Below are 21934 nucleotides of genomic sequence, written 5' to 3'. Positions count from 1 at the left end.
CCGAATCCTCACAGCATCAATGGGTTGATTTTGTTGAAGGCCATTAATATATCACCATATGAATATAAAAGCGAGCTGGGAAATTTGAGGGATATTAATGCGTAAAAAATACTAATATTCAAATACCAAATAAGGGATTGTTTGTTGAGGAATTGCTGCTTAAAAATCATCAAAATCCAATGACATAAATTGTCCCAAATTCTAAAACTAAGTAAATAGTTGGATCGGATAGGGTCCCATGGATCCATGAATGGCATGAGCTACACCTGTGTTTTACGTGTTAAAAGGGCCCATACAGAAATATTGAATTCTGAATGACTGACAATGATACAACGATTATGATTTATCCATCCAAATAACTGAGGTGTGCAATGATGTATATGGGGCGCAATCCATGTCAAATTTTAAGAGTTGAAAACAATCTCTGTTGCTAAGGCAACAACTTTCCTGAGAACAGAGTGACGTTGGAGGCTTTTTAAAGGGATAATATAGATGGTGTGTCACACACACGTCCACACACACACCCACACACGACACACACACACACACACACACACACACACACACACGTCCACACACCACACACACACACACACACACACACACACACACACACACACACACACACACACACACACACACGTCCCCACACACACACACACACACACACACACACACACACACACACACACGTCCCCACACACACACACACACACACACACACACACACACACACACACACACACACACACACACACACACACACACACACAGAAACACACGACACACAGGTTGAAAAGGAGTTGAGTGCCTTCTCAGGGACGGAAATAGACTCATAACAAAGGAGTTGGCCTATCTGGAGATGAACTACAGCACATAAAGTAAGATAGGAAGGAATGTGAGATAAAACCATAGCTTCTCATATCAGATTCATGGTTCAGGTAGCACTGCCTCCCTGAACATCTTAGACAGGCAAAGTCTACAGAAATGTAGAATCATATATAATAATACAGCGCTTTTGTAAACAGAGCTACAAAGTGCTTTACAGAAAAAAGAAAGAAGGCAAAACAACCAAACAAAAATAAATGTCTAAGAACAATTGTACTACTGTCTTTTTTTCTTTCTTAACAATTATAGAGAAAAATAAATGCAAGAAATGAAAAGTGTACCAGGCAAAACAGCAAAAAAAAGCCTCATTAAAGGCTTTGCGGTACAGGTGAGTCTTAAAGTGGTCATATATCTGGTAATGGTCGCTACAAAAGCCTCCATTTTCTGACCAGAAAGACGCGCGCACACACACACAACCTTGACTGGATGTATAGTTTCATGTGGAAACCTAATTTGGGTGTGGCGCCTTGGTATCCAGGATACTGAAGAGGGTACACAGGAACTATTGGTGGTGTATCAATGTTTTTGTTACCATAGGAACACTGTCAACATAGCGGCAGGTTGGTCAGTTTTATTTTCTCTTCCAATAGAGGACACGTGTGGGCATTTCCAGGAAAAGGGTGTGTCGGTATAAGGTATCTTGTTTTATGTCCTGCAGGGTATTCTTTGCCAAACAAAATAAATAAATTTATCTGAGCATTTTTTTGCTTCAGGAAGGGTATTGAGTGTATTGTGAAATAATTAAACCCTCAAGAATAAAAACATAAGATTAAGGATTACTTAATAAAATATAGTTTAGTCTTTTTTTTTATCATTCCTGGATGATTTAAATTTATTGATGAAAAACGATGATGAAAAGATTACAGAAAAATTACAGTTCAATCGTACGGAGGGCACCATCTAGTGGTGGCAATAAGTACTTGCATACTCGTCACATGCTTCGACTACACAGGCCTCTTGCCCATCGCAATTGCCAATCAGTCCTACTACGTGAATACAACACGGATGGATTCCTTTTTAATTTGTAGCCTACATGTATTAATTAGCTTGCAGCAATGCAGGAAAATGTTATAAGTTAATTACATGAAACATGTCTGGCGTGTGTGTGTATGTTTGTGTGTGTGTGTATCTGTGTTTGTCATTAGTTAACTGTGTGAAGCTTACTTTAGCCAGTTACTTTCTCATTAAAATCCTTGAGAACTGTTTTTGATTTCTGTGAGTAGTCCATTACTTGGTTACTCCAAATGATCCCCAATCCATTCTCTACTGGGTTGTTATCTCAAAAAGACACAAATTACAGTCAGGGTTGGATCTTTCACACATTTAAAAGTTTGCAGAAGAATTTAGGACTGTCCAAACCTTTAATAGACAGCACAACTATTGAGTGTAGCACACATTTCATCCAAATCTCATCATTATCCCAAATAAAACAATACAATTAGGCTCAATTTGACATAAATGAGTTGCAGATGTTTCAGAAGAACTCAGATTTACGCATTGTGCCCTTTATCCAGGCAATGTGTTCTTTGGAAAGAAAGGTATACACTCCTGGTTTGGTCTTAACACCGCAGCTTTCGCCAAAGGAAGTGATTCCTATTTGCACACCGTTGCACACCAGAGGTCCTCCAGAGTCTCCCTGTAGAGAAATAGAAGACGACATGAAGTCATCGGCATCATCGGCAAGTAGGCTCTTCGGAATCTGCAATATATTGAAGAAATATCAGTATTTTAGGCCATTCTTAAAGAAATATGGCGATAATACCACCAAATTAAAAGGCCTGATTAAAATGGAGTCACAGTATGCGGCACTTTGCTGTCAAAACACATAACTTAGTGATTTACTTCCTAGGGAATCGGATACAGTAGCCCGCCTGCTACAACGGGACTGGACCTAGAAATTACACCAATCCGTATCATATCCTAACACAAACGGTAGTTTACTACTCAAACCAGTAAGGGGGAGCCATTGCGACGAGCGTGCAAATGAGACTCCCTGCAAGGCCCTCTTGTTGAGTCAATGGAACAATAATATTGGTAATGGTGATGAGGCATTTCCCATTTGAGCCAGCTTCACTTGGACTAGTTGAGCAAGCTACCGGTGCTTTACGATTTACAATATAGATGATGAAAAAACAAATGCCTACCGTACAGGTATCCTTTTTTTTCTTAAGCCATTTCTTTCCTAGTGTTCCAGCACATACCATGTCAGGAGTGATGACAGGGTTGGAATTGTAATACTTGGGCGAGTTGCACGTTTCTCTTTTGATAACTGCGACATCGGCGGACATAAGGACATCCGACATTTTGAGCTTCTTGAGGCTGACGGCCCCCCAACCAGCAACCACACATTTGGTTCCTTCCTTGGGGTCTGGGATTACATTTGCCAATGGCAAATACTTTACGGTCTTGGTCGGCTTCGCCTCTTGGTCGAGCTGAACCAAAGAAAGCAACATTTATCATCAATGCTGCAACAACAATGGGTGATGGTTCTACATTGAATTACAGCCCGGGTGAGACTCAATTGCAAGGAAGTCAAGATTTGACTGACTTTAGCCCTCTAATACCATTAGTGTTGCTCTATCCCCCCCCCCCCCATGCCCGCTCCATTTGGGAGACCCAGAGGTGAACTGTCCCCTGCGCCGCGCTGCGCCCCCCTCCACTTTCCCCTTCTCCGCCGCGCGGCAACCGCCCTGATAACCGCCTCGCTGCCGCCTGCAGGAGGGTTCAGCGTGGCGGTGTGAAGGGCCAGGCGTTTTCAGCAACAGCAGCATCCGCTTTTGAAAACGCCCGGCCCTTCACACCGCCGGCTGAACCCTCCGGCAGCGAGGCGGTTATAAGGGCGGTTGCCGCGCGGCGGTGTGCAAGCACCACACGGCTTCTGCTCACTGCACTTTCTCAGCAAGCAGGGGCGCCTGCAGCTGCAGGGGGCGCCAATTTGACAATTCCCCACAAAGTGATATGATAGATAACAGAAAACCGCTTCTCATCGCAGATCTTATATATATATTAAGTGCTGGTACCGCTCCCAATATGTCATGAAAAACGGCCTCCCCGGGCGGCTGCCTGCTTCGCCCGTGCCCAAAACCATACACACACACAATCCTTAAGTTGGATGTGATATTATTAATCACACAGTAATTAGCTCACCTTTATCAGCTGGAGATCATTGACATTCTTGTCCCAGTTAAAACGGGGATGGAGGTAAGGCTTTAAAACTTTCTGGACCTGAACAGACTTATCCTTCTGGCTCTTCTTAATAGAGTTCACCCCAAGGTACACCATGGTTATGCTGTAAAATATTACAAAACAAGTGTTACTAAGAAATACCAAAACAGCATGCAATATGAAAAAGCCAAGCTCAAGCCCAGCAATACTTGAGGTGGTGTATAGTACAATTTGAGATCTGTAAAGAGAGCAGAAGAAAATAATTGCTGCCCACGCCCCCTCCCTACATTTCCACCCTTCAGAAGGTTGCGTTCACATTCATGTACCTGCGATAAACAAGCAAGATTATTTCCTTGAACCATTTAGGGAAGAGGATTTCCGATTGGTCAGAAATGAGCCGAGAGCGGTCCAAAATCGAAATCGTCTCATACTGAGGAAGGACCCCAGTCAACCATGTTTCACTAACAGTTAAAGAATGGCATTGGCTTTTCTCGTAAATTACACCCAAATGATTTTAAATCGTACCTAGAGTCCCTTATCCTACAGCCCCTTACTTACCCCTTTATTTATTTTTTTCCACAATGTCTTGTTTTTTTTTTAAAACGATTTATGATGACTATATGCTCTGTAAGGTGACCTTGGGTGTCTTGAAAGGCGCCTCTAAATTAAATGTATTATTATTATTATTATTATTACCTACAGCAACAACCGACAACAAATATTGTCAATGTGATTATAAGCAGAAGTGTATTATTGGATGAAGGATTTGTGATGAACGATATGATTAAATCCCTACTCAACACAGTGGGCCGCGGTCAGCACCCATCTGGAAGAGAGGAGGGTCCCCCCGCAGACGGGCTCCCCGGTGCTGTTCAGCAGGAGAGCCATGTAGGGCAGAGAATGAGCCTTCACCTTCTTCCCTCCGATGATATCAGCCTCGCCACAAGTACCTGTGGTTAAAGGTATCCGTCATCCGTACAAAAACAATGAGTTTATCCAGGATTATTATTATATCTTAACAGGGATGTTTTGAACCAGCCGGTTGGCATCCTTGAGCAAGATACTCTTAACAAAATGACTAAATCGTAAATTGTTTATCAATCGAAAATAAATAGGCAAGAAAGGTAGTACAGCACATGCAGTGTTCTACTTACATGACTGGACATGGAGGACCAAACACAAGGTTGTAACAAGAGTTGGCAATGAACGCGCCATAGCTTGTTTCTGATGCTCACATAAAGACGATACTGAAACTCAAGATGCAGCATGAGTTTCTTATATGGCCAGTTCAAAGGATGTGGGCGAAACCACAACGGAACAAAAGGTCTCACATTTGGATGTGCACATGCATGCGTCTGCACGTATTGTTTAACACAGAACCGCACTGTAACAACGTCCATGCTACATGTCACCCAGGGGGCTCACGCACTCCACCTATGTGTGACTCTTGCTGTGCTCCCTCAAACACAAGGACACAGGGTGGTGGTGTTGAAAGCCGGTTTATTGTACGATTTGCAGATAATGAGGCGTTGGTGCCCCATGTTGCCAGGCAGGAGATCTCTCCCTGTGTGTGTGTGTGTGTGTGTGTGTGTGTGTGTGTGTGTGTGTGTGTGTGTGTGTGTGTGTGTGTGTGTGTGTGTGTGTGTGTGTGTGTGTGTGTGTGTGTGTGTGTGTGTGTGGAGATGGCTGGTCTAACCTGGGCACAGTAGCCGCGTTGACATGGCACATCTGATCCGCATAGATTTCTGTGCGGATCAGATGTGTCCATGTAAACGTGGCTATTGAATACTCGATGCAACAGGTGCTGCGGCCTCACACAGAGCCAGAGTCCAATGCGACGGCCAGGTGAGTCTGCTTAAACCAGCCATCAACCACACACATGTAAATCCTTGTCTGGTCAGTCAACGATAAAGGGAGGAATAGGCAATATGAAAAACTAATATATCTATACACAAAAAAATCTTTCTTAATCATGTCTAATGTTTGTTCAAATCCCAACAAGGCAGGGTTAAATAGAGAATAGTCACAAACAATAAAAATGATTGATTTGAAACTGAAGGTAAAGATGGCTAAAGATAAATAGCAATGCTGTCGACAGCCATCATCCGTAAAACGGCAAATCCGACTAATCTATCGAGAGATTTATTGGTCAGAAAAGCGAAGACGTGGAGGCTGGGGTCATGAGGTCTGTTCAGTAAAAGCGTTGCGCCCTAATTACGGTACCCAGTGAAACCTCTCAGTCTTGGATGATGTCTCCATGCGGTCCCAGTGGCAGGGCTCACAATTATAACATTTCTACTATCTTTTGTCAGAATTGTCCTATGTCACGTAAATTGTAAAAAAAACAAACAATGATCGCATCTGTCACTTTTTATTTTTTTTTACCTCCAGCGTTTCGACATCTCTTTCAGCACAAACTAACTATTCGCACTCCTCCTCGATGTATCAAATACCCAGACCCACTAATAACAGGCTGCTTAGTTAATATACTCCCAGATACGATTTTTTTCTTTCAGATCTGGCATTCCGTCATCTACAATGTTTCATTTCTTCATATGATTGTGAATAGCGTTGCGGTTCCATGTAATATAAACTTTGCACAATGTACAAACATCCCGGAATCCACGTACAAAACTCGCTTGGCCTTTGGGTTTTAGCCATTTCAGGCATTTATTTAACAGTCAACTGAAACAATCAAACAATGAAGGAGACGCGGTCTCTAGGGCCTCCGTGGGCCTCTAGGGCCTCCGTGGGCCTCTAGGCTCTCTCGCTGCCACGAGCCCTTCCTTCCTGCTCCCGACCCGTGCTGTGCTGTGCTGGACCTCCACTTAAGATGGCTCCCGTGCTTTCGGCCAGGTGTCCCCCAATCACCCTGATTGGGGAGCCAAAAGGGCTGCTCTCCGTCACCGGCTGGTGGGTGGGGGTGGTATATCCAGTCCTTTACGGTACCCCGGGCCCGTCCAGGCCGAGGTCTCCGTGGCGGGATGCCACAGTGTGTGTGTGTGTGTGTGTGTGTGTGTCATTAATTAGATGTGTAAAGCCTAAGGGCCGTAACTAGGTTTGATCTTATTTAATCAGTTACTAAGTTACCTAACTACTCATTGGAAACCTTGTGAACTGTTGGTTTTTTATTCCTGTTGGGAGGCCATTACTGGGTTACTGCAATGGGTCCCCATTCCCGAAAAGGATGTTGGACCAAAAGTGATTTTGTGTTGATCCACGCTGCAGTTTCCTTTTGCCAACACCGATCACTCTAAGTGTTATCTCAAAAAGGCACAAAGAACAGTTGGGGTTGGATATATCACACATTTAAAATTTTGCCGAAGAATTTAGGACTGTCCAAACTAAGAAACTTGTATTTTTTATTATTTTTGCAGTGGTGGCACTTATTTGGTTTTAATAAACATCAAAAACTATTGAGTGTAGCACACATGTCACCCAAATCTCATCATTATCCCAAATAAAACATTTAAATGAGGTTAAATTTTACATCATTGAGTTGCAGATGTATCAGAAGAACTCAGATTTCCGCATTGTATTCTTTATCCAGGCAATGTGTTCTTTGGAAAGGAAGGTATACACTCCTGGTTTGTTGGCTATGCCAAAGGAAGTGATTCCTACTTGCACACCTTTGCACATCAGAGGTCCTCCAGAGTCTCCCTGTAGAGCAAAAATGACAACATGAATATATTGAATTCGTCGGCAAGTGCTAGGCCCCTCCGAATCCCATGCAATATATTTAAGCAATATCAGCATTTCATATAGGCTATATATATATATATATATATATATATATATATATATATATATATATATATATATATATATATATATATATATATATATATATCAAATCAATGGCGCAATAATATTAATAATGGTGAGGCATTTCTCATTGGAGGTGGAGCAGGTGGCTCAGTCTGAAATACCCTGGGTGGTATGGTTTACAGTATAGATAATGAAGAACAATAGTTAAGCCCACCGTCCAGGTATCCTGTGTTTTCTTTCCTTTTGTTCCAGCACATACCATGTCACGAGTGATCTTGGAATTGTAATACTTGGGCGAGTTGCACGTCTTTCTTTCGAAAACAGCGACGTCGGCAGACCTCAGGACATCCGACGTTTCTGGGTTCTGAATTTCGACGGCCCCCCAACCAGCCACCACACATTTGGTACCTTCCTTGGGGTCTGGGATTACGTTGGCCAATGGCAAATATTGCACGTTCTTGGACTCCTTAGCCCTGTGGAGCTGAACCAATGGAAGCACAAAGTAAATTTTACCATCAATAATGCAGCAACACATGGTAAACAGACTCCTTGTGTTGGATGTGATATTAGTATTAATCACACAGTGTTTAGCTGACCTTAAGTAGCTGGAGATCATGGACATCCTTTTTCGAGTCATAATTGGGATGGGGGTAATGCATTAAAACCTTCTGGACCTGAACAGATTTATCCTTCTGGCTCCTCTTAATAGAGTTCACCCCAAGGCGCACCATGGTTATGCTGTAAAATATTACAAAACAAGGTTTACTCATAAATACCAAACAGCATGCAATATGACAAAGTCAAGTTCCACCACAGCAAAGGTAGTGGTAAGGTAGTGTATGGTAAGATTTGAGAATTAAGATTAGAGAGCAGAAAAGAGAAGAAGGGGGCAGGATAAAAAAAAAAATATATAGGCTGCCCCCTCCCTACATTTCCACCCATCCGAATGATGCGTTCATATTCGCTACGGAATGTGAGTGTCGTCAACTTGCAATGGCGGAAATTCCGTTGGCAAATCACGGAAATTGGCGTGTTTCCGTGAGGATTCCACCGTTTTTTTAGTTAGGCGTCCGTGGTCATTTCACGGATTCCTGTGAGGCCAGGTTGTCACATTCATGTACCTATGATAGACACGCAAGGTGACTTCCTCTAACCATTCAGGGAAGAGACGCCCCGATTGGTCAGCAATGAGCCGGGTCTAAAATGTAAATCGTCTCATACACAGGAAGGCCCCCAGTCAATCGTGTTCCACTAGTAGCTGAGGCTGGCTATGGCATTTCTCACAAATCCCACCCAAATGATAGCTTTTAAATCCTACATATAGGCCCTTAGCCTACAGCTACAACCAATAACAAAAAATGTTCATGTGGCTATAAGCATGAATTGGAAAATGAACGATATGATTAAATCTCTACTCAACACAGTGGGCCGCGGTCAGCACCCATGTGGGAGAGAGGAGGGTACCTCCGCAGACAGGATTTCCTTTGCTGGTATACAGGAGAGCCATGTGGGGCAGAGAATGGGCCTTCACCTTCTTCCCTCCGATGATCTCAGCCTCGCCACAAGTACCTGTGGTTGAACACAGCACCGCTGAGAGATAGAGTTATCCGTACAAAAAAGAATATAAGTTTGTCCAGGATTATTCTTAATTCTTAACAGGGATGTTTTTATCCTGGACAATAGGATTTGGGTTTGAACTCAGCCTGTTGGCATCCTTGAGCAAGGTGCTCTAACACAACGACGAAATAGTAAATTGTTTATTAATCCAAAATAAATACGCAAGAAACAAAATGCATAACATGTAGTGTTCTATTTACATGGCTGGACATGGAGGACCAAACACAAGGTGTTAACAAGAGCTAGCCATGAACGCGCCATAGCTTGTTTCTGATGCTCAATTAAAGGCAAAATTGAAACAGAAGATGCAGCATGAGTTGCTTATATGGCCAGTTCAAAGGATGTGGTCAAACCACAATGGAACAAACATTCGCACACTTCGACATGCAATTGCACGCAGTACGCACCCACAAGTATTGTGTTAGACAGAACCACAATGTAACAATGTCCATGCTACGTGACACACTCCATCTATGTGTGCATTTACTGTGCTCCCCCAAACACAAGGACACAATGATGCATGGCGCTGGTGCCCCATGTTGTTATGTAGGAGATCTCTGCCTGAGTGTGTGTGGAGAAGGCTGGTCCAACCTGGGCACATTGATTACTCAATGCAACAAATGTGCAGTCTCACAAAGCCAGAATTGTGGCCAGGCCCCAATGGTGTCATTCATATGAAAGAGGGCCTTAAAAAGATGTTACAATGATCAATTTGGAGGCCGTAGTGCTACAGGAAGTGATGCAATGAGTAGGTGACTTAGGGGTCAAGGACATTACCAAGGGAGCTATAGACCTGGGGTCTCTTCTATATAATAAATTAATATTTTTGGAAAATAGTATTTTCCAAAAATAGTTGAAAAATACAACTCTCAATTTGAGGGCCCCAGCCCTCCAAGAAGTTACTCACAAAGCCTCAGCAAAAGCTCCGTCTCACGGCGCCTCACCCAGCGGCTTTTTTTGATTGAAGATTGTGAGCTGAGGTTGTTCTCAGACCTATACCCTACCCATCCAACATGCATATCTGAGAATCAGGCCTCTACTTCATAACAAAAAATAGTTATGAGCAAAATAAACATGAACTGCATTTAATCTTATAAGGTACGGGCTCCTTTTGACCTTTTGTCCACGACTGGAAAAACGTGTCCCCAGATCAGCCTGTTTACACATAAGTCCATCTCCATCCCACAGAAAATGAGCATCTAAAAACGCCTGCGGTTTTAGGACCATTTCATCTACAGTTGGAGGTCATGCCCCTGTCATTCTAGGTTCAAATCATTCTAGGCTCACAATAATGTTGTTTTTTTTTTATATCTTCCATATGAAAAAATACCCCATGGCTTTAGGTCATTCCCAAGTCACTTCCAGTTTGGCTATACCCTCCAAACATTTCCTTCTAGTAAATTTGAATGCCCTCATTCATATAAAAGTGGTCAACAGGGGTAAAACTGGCCCCACCCTATAATTCGCGACATTAATGGGAGGCTTGGCAGTCACCCACTGTTCTGCCCAGCGCACCTCAGAATATCTGTCTATTTCCTGGTCAGCAAAACCTAGTTAAGGAAAAAAAAAAAAAAAAGTTTTAGGCAGCTCAACTGCCACTAACAATTTGAATGCACTATGGTTTGGAGTATTAGCCGACTAAATCATTTATCTTTAGATTAATAAATGACTAAAGTGCACTATTGGTGATATATCCTCATCTAGGTTTGTGTAAATGAACCTTTACGTAAACCGTGCTTAACTTGTATGTACCACATGTATGTATCCCAGCATCCCGCTCCTATCACAGGAACCAAGAATCAATCATTTCAGTTGTTGTTAAGAATATTGTGTTCATATTACATGTTCATGTATTAAATACAGGTTTTATGTGTACATGTTACAGAAAATGAAATAATGGCCATAGGTCGTAAACAAGTGCATATGGATATATGCGAGAACTGGGGGCTGTTGGGTATTCTGAACAAAACGTAGCTCATGGTTCCAGATGTTGGAAGTTCGTGTTGTGTAATAAAATATATCATTTGGTTATTTCTTAAACAGAATATAGATTATGACAATAAAATACACATTTCTCGCTAGAAATGTTATAAACACATTTTAATAGAGAAACTAGCGTAATATTGCATGTTGCCACTGTTCTCTGGTTCTGAACTCCTTGGAACTTGTGCAGGCGCACTGATTACTCGTTGTGCCGGAATCTTATCATAAATTTTGTATAATTTTTGCATTCAATATCGGTCATTCATTCCTGAGAATGCCACTAAAGACATGATTCAGATACTGCACACTGGAAACAGAATTTAAGATAATTTATTCTATGGTGTTGCAAAGCTTACACAAACATCAATATGTTCTGCAGAACAGAGACAAAACTTTTTGGGCGCGGCAGTCCCTCCGTCCGTGAGAGTCAGCTGCCTGACGGCCTCCCCGTCAACTCTGAGCTCCACACACAGCCCTGGTCTCCTTCAATCTGCTTTCCAACTGGAACCCTCCCTTGTAAAAAGTTGTTATTCGGCCTTGTAAGTTGTTATTCGGCCTTGTACGCCATACATCACCTCACCCTCTTTGTCTTGAAGTAGCCTTTCACACATTGCTAGAGCAGATGGGCCTTCTAAGGCCTGGCAGTTATGAGTTTAGAACTCCTTATCAATCTATGTTAACCTTACAGCAAGTAAAAATTAATAATTACCCTTAAATATTAACGCATACATAAATAGATATTGCTATAGCATAACTTTTACTACCTGATTGATTTTACTTATAAAAGTACATAAAAAATACATTCTTCTCAGAGGGATGAGTGTGGCACGAATTTCATCCAGTAATCAACATTAACTCGTATATCGAAACAATTATTTGAACATCATTTTGACATCATTGAGTTGCATATTCCTCAGAATAACTCTTGTTTCTGCATTACTGTTTTTATCCAGTCAGTGTGTTGTTTGGTAAGCAAAGCATACACTCCTGGTTTGGTCCTATTGGCACAGCCGATGCCAAAGGAAGTGATTCCTACTTGCACACCGTTGCACATCAGAGGTCCTCCAGAGTCTCCCTGCAGAGAAAAAGATGACAACAGGAATGTATTCAAATCCTCGTAGCCTACCGAATCTGATAGAAGATAGTGATATTGAAATTATAGATTCATTAAAATCAAACAGCAGTTACCTGACAAGTATCCCGAACGTCCGGATTCTCGTCTACAGTTCCGGCACATACCATATCAGAAGTGATGGTATACTTGGTATTGTTATATTTGGTTAAGTTGCACGTTTCCCTTTTAATAACAGTGACATCGGCGGACATCAGATCATCTGACATCTTATTAATATCAACTTTGACGAACCCCCAACCAGCTACCATACAGATGGTACCTTCCTTGGGGTCTGGGATTGTATTTGCCAATGGCAAATACTTTATGGCCATCGTCTCTTCCACCGCTTGGCTGAGCTGAACCGAAGAAAGTACAAAGTAACCTTTATCATCAATAGTGCAACAACACATGGTAAATACACTCCTTTTGTTGGATGTGATATGAATCAAATATATTATTATTATCTGACCTTAAGCAGGCAGAGATCATGGAGATAAGTGGCATTTTCGTAGTCAGGATGTTTGTATTGCTTTGCAACCTTCCGTTCCTGAACAAATCCATCCGTCTTGCTGTTATTAATGGTGACCACCCCGAGACGCACTGTATCTATTTCGAGCCTAATCCAAAATAGGGTTTACAAACAACAGCATGTATTACAAACAACAGCATGTAATAGAACACACAACTCAACCACAGAAATACTTAAGGTAGTGTATAGTAAGATTTGAGACTTGTAAGGAGGGCAGAGAGAGGGCAAGATTTTCACGAGCAGAAATTAGCAGGGAGGGGCCTTATATCTGAATAGTGTCATTCTGAAGAAGGCCCCCTTTCAACCAGAAAATACATTCTCAGTGTTTCACTCATCAACATCAGAAGGATGGCTATGGGATATCGCACATATTACACCCAAATGATAGCTCGCAGATCGTACCTACAAGCCTTCAGCTTCTTACCTACAGCTTCTACCAACAACAAACGTTATTCATGTGGTAATAAGCAGAAGGGTATTATTGGATGAATGATATGATGAAATCCCTACTTGAAACAGTGGGCCGCGGACAGCACCCATGTGGGAGAGAGGAGGGTACCCCCGCATCGTGGCTCTCCTTCGCTGTTAAACAGGAGAGCCATGTGGGGCAGAGAATGGGCCTTCACCTTCTTCCCTCCGATGATCTCAGCCTCGCCACAAGTACCTGTGGTTGAACACAGCACCGCTGAGAGATAGAGTTATCCGTACAAAAACAATACAACTTTTTCCAGGATTATTCGTATCTTAACAGGGATGCTAAGCTCGTGACTGAGCCTGCCTGTAGCCATCCAAGATGCTCCAACTCAATGACTAAATAGTAAATAAATTCAAAAGAAAAGTAATACAGACCATTTGGTGTTCTACTTACATGACTGGACATGGAGGACGAAACACAAGGTTTTAGCAAGAGCTAGCATTGAACGCGCCATAGCTTGTTTCTGATGCTAAAATAAAGGCGGCACTGAAACACAAGATCCAGAATGAGTTGCTTATATGGCCAGTTCGAAGGATGTTGCTCAACCACAAAGAGATAAACACCCTTGATGTGCCCATGCATGCGCCTGCAAGTATCATTTTACACAGAATCACAAGAACTAAGTCAATGCTACACTCCACCTAGGTGACTTTTACTGGGCTCCTCCAAACACAAGGTTGTGGGGTTGAAAGACATTCATTCAGTTTGTTCATTGTACAGTTTGCAAATAATGATACATGGCGCTGGTGCTCCATGTTGCCTTGCAGGAGATCTCTCACTGAATGAGGCAGAGACCCCTCTCCCTTTTTTCACCCCATAAGTGGAAGAACTTTCGTTGTCTTTTGTTTTACCTTTTTTAAGTGAGGTGAACGAATGAAAACCGTGGACCTCGGGTTGCCACACCACGTACATTGTATTAAACATATCCAGACAAGGCCATATCAAACCAAGTATTGAATTTTATATGAGAGCCTGAACACATCTCTTTATAGCTCCTTACAGACGTTTTTGTGGCTTTATTCTAGAAACATTTTTGTAACCTCAAAGAAAAAAAGGTCCAATACATCAATCTTTACTATTTAGAATGAGGATTTGTTCCTGATCTTAGTCACGAGTTGTTAAGTACTCTCTTCTCTTCTGTAATGCACTGGTGGAATTGTTCAGATAATTCGTTGTAACAATATTATGCAATCAAATATTTCTAATTGGAGTGCAAATATAGCAACAGCATCAATATTGAGTTTTAAATTAAGAATTCTAAGAAATGCCTGAATAGAAATAGAGTTTCATCGGAGCTATCGCAGAGTGTGAAATGCCGCCGAGACCATGTCATGTTCATTTTTCTTATCTACTCATGTGTGATTCTAAAACCAGAGAACACAAACATCAACATGTTCTTCAGAAAAGCGACAAAACGCTTTGGGCCCGGCAGTCCCCCCGTCCGTGAGAGTCATCTGCCTGACGGCCTCCCCGTCAACTCTGAGCTCCACATATCACAAACACACTCATGTTTGATTCTAAAACCAGAGATAAGGCAGCTGTGGTGTGTCCTCAACTAATCACATGCACAGTTATATGCAGTGTCGATCCCGTCTTGGTGGGGGGAGGTGGTGTATGGACGCACGTAAGCCAAGTATAATTTTGCACTCAGCATGCAACCACAGTTCTGACGTCATAATCCATCGAGAATCTGATGTTATCTAAGCATAATTTAGAAATACATCCGTTAATATCACACCCACAGCAGGATGTTTGTTTATTTTCTGAAAGGCATTTCCTGGTCAAGGACACTCAACTCACAATCGGACACGAAGAGTCAACAAAGATGTGCCATGATATAAGGCAGGACAAGTCTGTAGCGAGGCAGGTTCATTCATATTGCACCCTTCGAACACAAATTTCATTTAATGCTTTACATGTAACGACAAACATCAAAAACACACTACACCAAAACAAAAAAGGCTTTCATGGCTTTATCCCTTTCCCAGACAACAGGTAAATGTATAACAGCAGCACTTGGGACAGAGTTTGTTAAAGAGCCAGTGAACCCAAAACCACTTTTATTTTGTTTTAAACGTGGTTATTTGTCTTATATAATCGTCAAGATAGTATTCTATGTCATTTTTTCCCTGTTACCGAAGTAACAGTAACATTTTAGCCGGAGTCGGGGCCTTTGGATTTTTCAGGGTCCTGGGGCTTGGCTAGTTGAGTTTCTCTGTTTTTCTTCGTTTTGCGTCACAGTTGCGTCCCAGTCGACGTTGTTCGCCTAATTTGAAACGCCAACTGACAGGCATGTGTTATACAACATTGCTTATTGTAATGCTCACAACAGATTAGCAACAAAGGTACTAAAAAGTATATAGTTGGCGTGGGTCCTAACCGTGGGGATAACACGCACCCCCCTTTCCTAAAACACGTCACATCAGAAGTCACATCAGTCTCCACCTCTGTCACGGTCCACGGCGTGTTCTTGCGCGCTGATCCTGTGGTGTTCAATAATCAATCAATATTTTTGACAGGACGCTGATGCTACTATTTAAAGATGCCAGTGCTGTACCGAAAATAGAATCGCCGTTTGAAATCGCACCCTCTCTCCGCGTGACCGCGCGTTCGGTTATTTTTTCTGTGCTTTCTAGGGTCCCATCATGCATACATGTATGTCTTGTTAACTATTGCTATTTGCTTTGTGTCATCCGAAATCGGCAAAACAGTGTAGGCCTATGCGGCGGCGGGATGTGACAACCCTCACCAACCCGCAGATTCTCTCCACAAAATGTTGCGCCATTTTTAATTAACCAGTTACAACTCATTGCAAAAGCAGGTGGAAAATAAAATAAAAAGGTCAGGTATATAGTATAATTTAAGTATAAAAAGTTAAATACAATATACATACGTATCAGATATTATACTACTCTATTCTTGCGAATGGTCTGACATCTGACTCTATACTGCCGCCTCGATTTCCGTTGGTATTGCTCCGTTTCTCCCGGAGCACTCCGGATTCGTAAGCTCAGAAGCGACGGACCCACTGACGGACGAAAGGACCTCCGGGACCGGACGAAAGGGATCCGATCCCTATTTACCGTAGGCTGTGAATGGGCCTTTAGTCTGCAAAGGTGTAGCACGGGTCGCGTTTCCACCGCCAAAAGTGACCGAGATCCAGACTGAGCCGTACTGAGCCGTTCTCGTCTCGCAGTACTCCTCCGTTGGGGTACTGAGACGTCTGAAAGGGTGCCGGCAAGTTCAAGCTACACGTGCCGTCCGTTGATTGGTCGACAGAATCGTCAGTTCCGTGCGACAGGGGGATATTAAAAAACAAACGCAGTGCCCGCAAGGTATTTCTGTAAAACGGCGAAGGTTCGTTTATTGAAGAAAATGTCACGCAAAAGTTTGACGTCCTTCCTAAATGTCCTACATTGTTGCTCTTTTATTGTGTCACGTTCTTCTTTTTCCTTGGATTTCATAGCAGGCTACACCGTTTTGGACTGCTATGAGGTCACGATGCTTACGTAACGACTGCGGCGGTGGAAACGCGGGCCGTAACTGAGTTGAGCTACAGCGCAACCCTCACTACTGGGCTGAGACGTGCTGGGTCCAAAGCGTACCCCACGGTGGAAAAGCGCCATAAAAAGAACCAGGTACCAGGTTTTTCTCAATGGAAACGCATAAAAGGCAGGCCGAAGAGAGGCGAGTTGAGCTGATACAGTCAGTGGGAAAAGAGGCCGTAGTGTACAGGAAGTGATACAATGAGTAGGAGACTTACGGGACATTAACCAGGGAGCTTTAGACATGGGGTCCCTTTTATATCAAAAATGGTCTCAAAGGAAAAATACAATTCTCAATTTGAGGGCCCCAGCCCTCCAAGAAGTGACTCACAAAGCCTCAGCAAATGCTTCATCTCACGGCGCCTCACCCAGCGGTGAGAATGCCATGATTGTGAGCTGAGGTGGTTCTCAGACCTACTCTACCCATCCAACATGCATGTTTGACAATCAGGCCTCTATTTAATAACAAAGAAAAGTTATGAGCAACATACACATGAACTTCATTGAATCTTATAAGGTACGGGCTCCATTTGACCTTTTGCCCCAGATTTGAAAAACTTGTCCACAGACTAGCTGTGTTTACACAAATTTCCATCTCCATCCCACAGAAAATGGGTAACTAAAAACGTCCACTGTTTTAGGACCATTTCAGTTGGAGGTCATGCCCCAGTCATTCTAGGCTCAAATCATTCTAGGCTAACAATAATGTTTTTTTAATTTTTTTATTATAGAAAATCAATCTATGTCCTTTTGGCCCTCTTCCATATGAAAAGATACCCCATGTCTTTGGCACATTCCCAAGTGCACCAGAACCCTAGATCACCCACCCATTATGGCACTTCCGGTTGGGCTATAGCCTCCAAACATTTCATTTTGGTAGAGTTGAATGCCCTCATTCATATAAAAGTGATCAATGGAGTTAAACGGGGTCCCATCCTATCATTTGGGACCATAACGTGTGTGACCATAATGTTTGAAATTCGTGTTGTGTAATAAAATATATCATTTGGTTATTTCTTAAACAGAAAATAGATTATGACAATAAAATACACATTTCTCGCTAGAAATGTTACAAACACATTTTAATGCAGAAACTAGCATAATATTGCATGTTGCCACTGTTCTCTGGTTCTGAACTCCTTGGAACTTGTGCAGGCGCACTGATTACTCGTTGTGCCGGAATCTTATCATCAATTTTCTATAATTTTTGCATTCAATATCGTTCATTCAATTCCCAAGAATGCCACTAAAGACATGATTCAGATACTGCACACTGTGAACAGAATTTAAGATAATTTATTCTATGTCGTTGCAAAGCTTACACAAACATCAATATGTTCTGCAGAACAGAGACAAAACGTTTTGGGCGCGGCAGTCCCTCCGTCCGTGAGGGTCAGCTGCCTGACGGCCTCCCCGTCAGCTCTGAGCTCCACACATCACAAACACACTATACTGTTGGCTACTCCTCCTTTGGGGTCTCCTTCCATCTGCTCTGCAACTGGAACCCTCCCTTATAAAAAGTTGTTATTCGTCCTTGTAAGTTGTTATTCGGCCTTGTACGCCATACGTCACCTCACCCTCTTTGTCTTGAAGTAGCCTTTCACACATTGCTAGAGCAGATGGGCCTTCTAAAGCCTGGCTGTTATGAGTTTAGAACTCCTTATCAATAACTTTTACCACCTGATTGATTTTACTTAGCACAGATTTCATCCAATAATAAACATTAACTCGTATATCGAAACAATTATTTGAACATCATTTTGACATCATTGAGTTGCACATTCCTCAGAATAACTCTCGTTCTTAATTTTCCCATTTATCCAGTCAATGTGTTGTTTGGAAAGGAAAGCATACACTCCTGGTTTGGTCCTATTGGCACAGCCGATGCCAAAGGAAGTGATTCCTACTTGCTCACCGTTGCACATCAGAGGTCCTCCAGAGTCTCCCTGTAGAGAAAAAGATGACAACAGGAATGTATTCAAATCCTCTTAGCCTACCGAATCTGATAGAAGATAGTGATATTGAAATTATAGATTTATTCAAATAAAACAGCAGTTACCTGACAAGTATCCCGAACGACCTGATTCTCTTCTACAGTTCCGGCACATACCATGTCAGAAGTGATGGTGTACCCGGTATTGTTATATTTGGTTAAGTTGCACGTTTCCCTTTTGATAACAGTGACATCGGCGGACATCAGATCATCTGACATCTCTTTAATATCAACTTTGACCAACCCCCAACCAGCCACCATACATATGGTGCCTTCCTTGGGGTCTGAGATTGTATTTGCCAATGGCAAATACTTTATGGCTGTGGTCTCTTCCACCGCTTGGCTGAGCTGAACCAAAGAAAGTACAAAGTAACCTTTATCATCAATAGTGCAACAACACATGGTAAATACACTCCTTGTGTTGGATGTGATATGAATCAAATATATTATTATTATCTGACCTTAAGCAGCCAGAGATCATGGATATTAGTGTCAGCGTTATAGCAAGGATGTTGGTATTGCCTTGCAACCTTCCGGGCCTGAACAAATCCATCCGTCTTGCTGTTTTTAATGGTGACCACCCCGAGACGCACTGTATCTATTTTGTACCTAATCCAAAATAGGGTTTACTTATAAGTACCAAACAACAGCATGTAATAGAACACACAACTCAACCACGGAAATACTTAAGGTAGTGTATAGTAAGATTTGAGACCAGAGAGAGGGCAAGATTTTTACGAGCAGAAATTAGCAGGGAGGGGCCTTATATCTGAATAGTGTCATTCTGAAGAAGGCCCCCTTTCAACCAGAAAATACATTCTCAGTGTTTCACTCATCAACATCAGAAGGATGGCTATGGGATATCGCACAGATTGCACCAAAATGAAAGCTCGCAAATCATACCTTTTGTACCTTTTTGTACTTACCTACAGCTTCTACCAACAACAAACGTTATTCATGGGGTGATAAGCAGAAGTGTATTATTGGATGAATGATATGATGAAATCCCTACTTGAAACAGTGGGCCGCGGTCAGCACCCATGTGGAAGAGAGGAGGGTTCCCCCGCATCGTGGCTCTTCTTCGCTGTTATACAGGAGAGCCATGTGGGGCAGAGAATGAGCCTTCACCTTCTTTCCTCCGATGATCTCAGCCTCGCCACAAGTACCTGTGGTTGAACACAGCACCGCTGAGAGATATAGTTATCCGTACAAAAACAATACAACTTTTTCCAGTATTATTCGTATCTTAACAGGGATGCTAAGCTCGTGACTGACCCTGCCTGTAGCCATCCAAGATGCTCCAACTCAATGACTAAATAGTAAATCAATCCAAAAGAAAAGTGATACAGACCATTTGGTGTTCTACTTACATGACTGGACATGGAGGATGAAACACAAGGTTTTAGCAAGAGCTAGCAATGAACGCGCCATAGCTTGTTTCTGATGCTAAAAGAAAGGCGGCACTGAAACACAAGATCCAAAATGAGTTGCTTATATGGTCAGATCGAAGGATGTTGGTCAACCACAGAGAGATAAACATCCTTGATGTGCCCATGCATGCGCCTGCAAGTATCATTTTATACAGAATCACAAGATCTATGTCAATGCTACACGCCACCTAGGTGACTTTTACTGGGCTCCTCCAAACACAAGGTTGTGGGGTTGAAAGACATTCATTCAGTTTTTGTTCATTGTACAGTTTGCAGATAATGATACATGGCGCTGGTGCTCTATGTTGCCTTGCAGGAGATCTCTCCCTGAGTATGGCAAGCCGATTTGACATAAATTCGCTAGACTGGATATGTGTTGCAGATATCTGCAATTCTGTTTCGCCTAGTCAAAACTCACATTTCGGATATCCGCAACTACATTCCTCCTATCCACAATTGTCATTTCAGATTTCCACAAAGACATTCCTCCTAGGCGAAATTACGTCATTTTCGCCATTCATGTCTATGGGGTTTCTCATTGCAGATATCTACAATTCAGTTGCGGATATCCACTTTGTGAATTACAGATATCTGCAACTGAATTGTAGATATCTGTAATTCCAGTTTGAGATATCTACAATTTGATTCTGACTAGTCATAATTCCAGTTCAAGATATCTTTAATTGACCTCAATTCAAGATATCTACATGTCCCTTTTCAGATATCTTAAAAAGTTTTGACTAGGCGAAATGACGTTGTAGATATCTCTAACTGGAGTTACGACTAGTTAAAATGACGTTGTAGATATCTCTAACTGGAGTTACAACTAGTTAAAATGACGTTGTAGATATCTCTAACTGGAGTTACGACTAGTCAAAATGACGTTGTAGATATCTATTATGAAGTTATAGATATCTTTTTCGAAATGTTTGGAGGCTATAACCCAACCGGAAGGTACATATTTGGTGGGTGATCTAGGTAGGGTTCTGTTGCATTTGGGAATGAGCAAAAGACATGGGGTATTTTTTTCATATGGAAGAGGGCATAAAGGACATACAAGATTATCAATTTGGTTGTTCCAGACCGACCGGAAGTGATGTAATCCCTCCCTGAGAGGTCACAGGAAGATGTTAATAAAACAACATTATTGTGAGCCTAAATGATTTGAGCCAAGAATGACATGGGGCATGACCTCCAACTGTAGATTAAATGGTCCTAAGACAGCCAGCCATTCTAGTTACACATTTTCTGTGGGATGGAGATGTGTGAACACCGTTTTTCAAGTCTGGGGCAAAAGGTCACTTCCTGTATGACTAAGGCCTCTTCGTATCTTTTAAAACACTCTTTCATATTAATGAAATTATGAACACGCCATAGCTCGTTTCTGCGTTTTTTTTTACAGCGATTGCAAAGGTTGTGGTCCAACC

General features: G+C 42.2%; 4 protein-coding genes across 4 annotated transcripts; all 4 read right to left on the bottom strand.

Annotated features, from left to right (window-relative positions):
* Positions 1–2194: 2194 nt before the first annotated feature.
* Positions 2195–5321, bottom strand: LOC115554063 (granzyme K). Its single transcript, XM_030370675.1, has 5 exons — positions 5208–5321; positions 4850–5003; positions 4036–4177; positions 3033–3320; positions 2195–2524 (listed from the first exon to the last, which is right to left on the bottom strand). Exons 1-5 carry the CDS (start codon positions 5266–5268, stop codon positions 2363–2365), a joined length of 807 nt encoding a protein of 268 aa, XP_030226535.1. The 5' UTR covers positions 5269–5321; the 3' UTR covers positions 2195–2362.
* A 2113-nt stretch (positions 5322–7434) lies between these two features.
* LOC115554062 (granzyme K-like) lies at positions 7435–9712 on the bottom strand. Its single transcript, XM_030370674.1, has 5 exons — positions 9639–9712; positions 9237–9390; positions 8418–8559; positions 8036–8302; positions 7435–7713 (listed from the first exon to the last, which is right to left on the bottom strand). Exons 1-5 carry the CDS (start codon positions 9697–9699, stop codon positions 7564–7566), a joined length of 774 nt encoding a protein of 257 aa, XP_030226534.1. The 5' UTR covers positions 9700–9712; the 3' UTR covers positions 7435–7563.
* A 2023-nt stretch (positions 9713–11735) lies between these two features.
* Positions 11736–14047, bottom strand: LOC115554061 (granzyme K). The gene is made up of 5 exons (XM_030370673.1): positions 13933–14047; positions 13575–13728; positions 13005–13152; positions 12610–12891; positions 11736–12496 (listed from the first exon to the last, which is right to left on the bottom strand). The coding sequence occupies exons 1-5, from the start codon at positions 13991–13993 to the stop codon at positions 12335–12337; spliced, it is 807 nt and encodes a 268-aa protein (XP_030226533.1). The 5' UTR covers positions 13994–14047; the 3' UTR covers positions 11736–12334.
* Positions 14048–18715: 4668 nt separating this feature from the next.
* Positions 18716–21172, bottom strand: LOC115554059 (granzyme A-like). The gene is made up of 5 exons (XM_030370672.1): positions 20448–21172; positions 20090–20243; positions 19539–19686; positions 19144–19425; positions 18716–19030 (listed from the first exon to the last, which is right to left on the bottom strand). The coding sequence occupies exons 1-5, from the start codon at positions 20506–20508 to the stop codon at positions 18851–18853; spliced, it is 825 nt and encodes a 274-aa protein (XP_030226532.1). The 5' UTR covers positions 20509–21172; the 3' UTR covers positions 18716–18850.
* Positions 21173–21934: the final 762 nt, after the last annotated feature.

Source organism: Gadus morhua, chromosome 11, assembly GCF_902167405.1.
Source record: "Gadus morhua chromosome 11, gadMor3.0, whole genome shotgun sequence".
Lineage (NCBI taxonomy): Eukaryota > Metazoa > Chordata > Actinopteri > Gadiformes > Gadidae > Gadus > Gadus morhua.
This window is presented reverse-complemented; position numbering and strand designations above follow the sequence as displayed.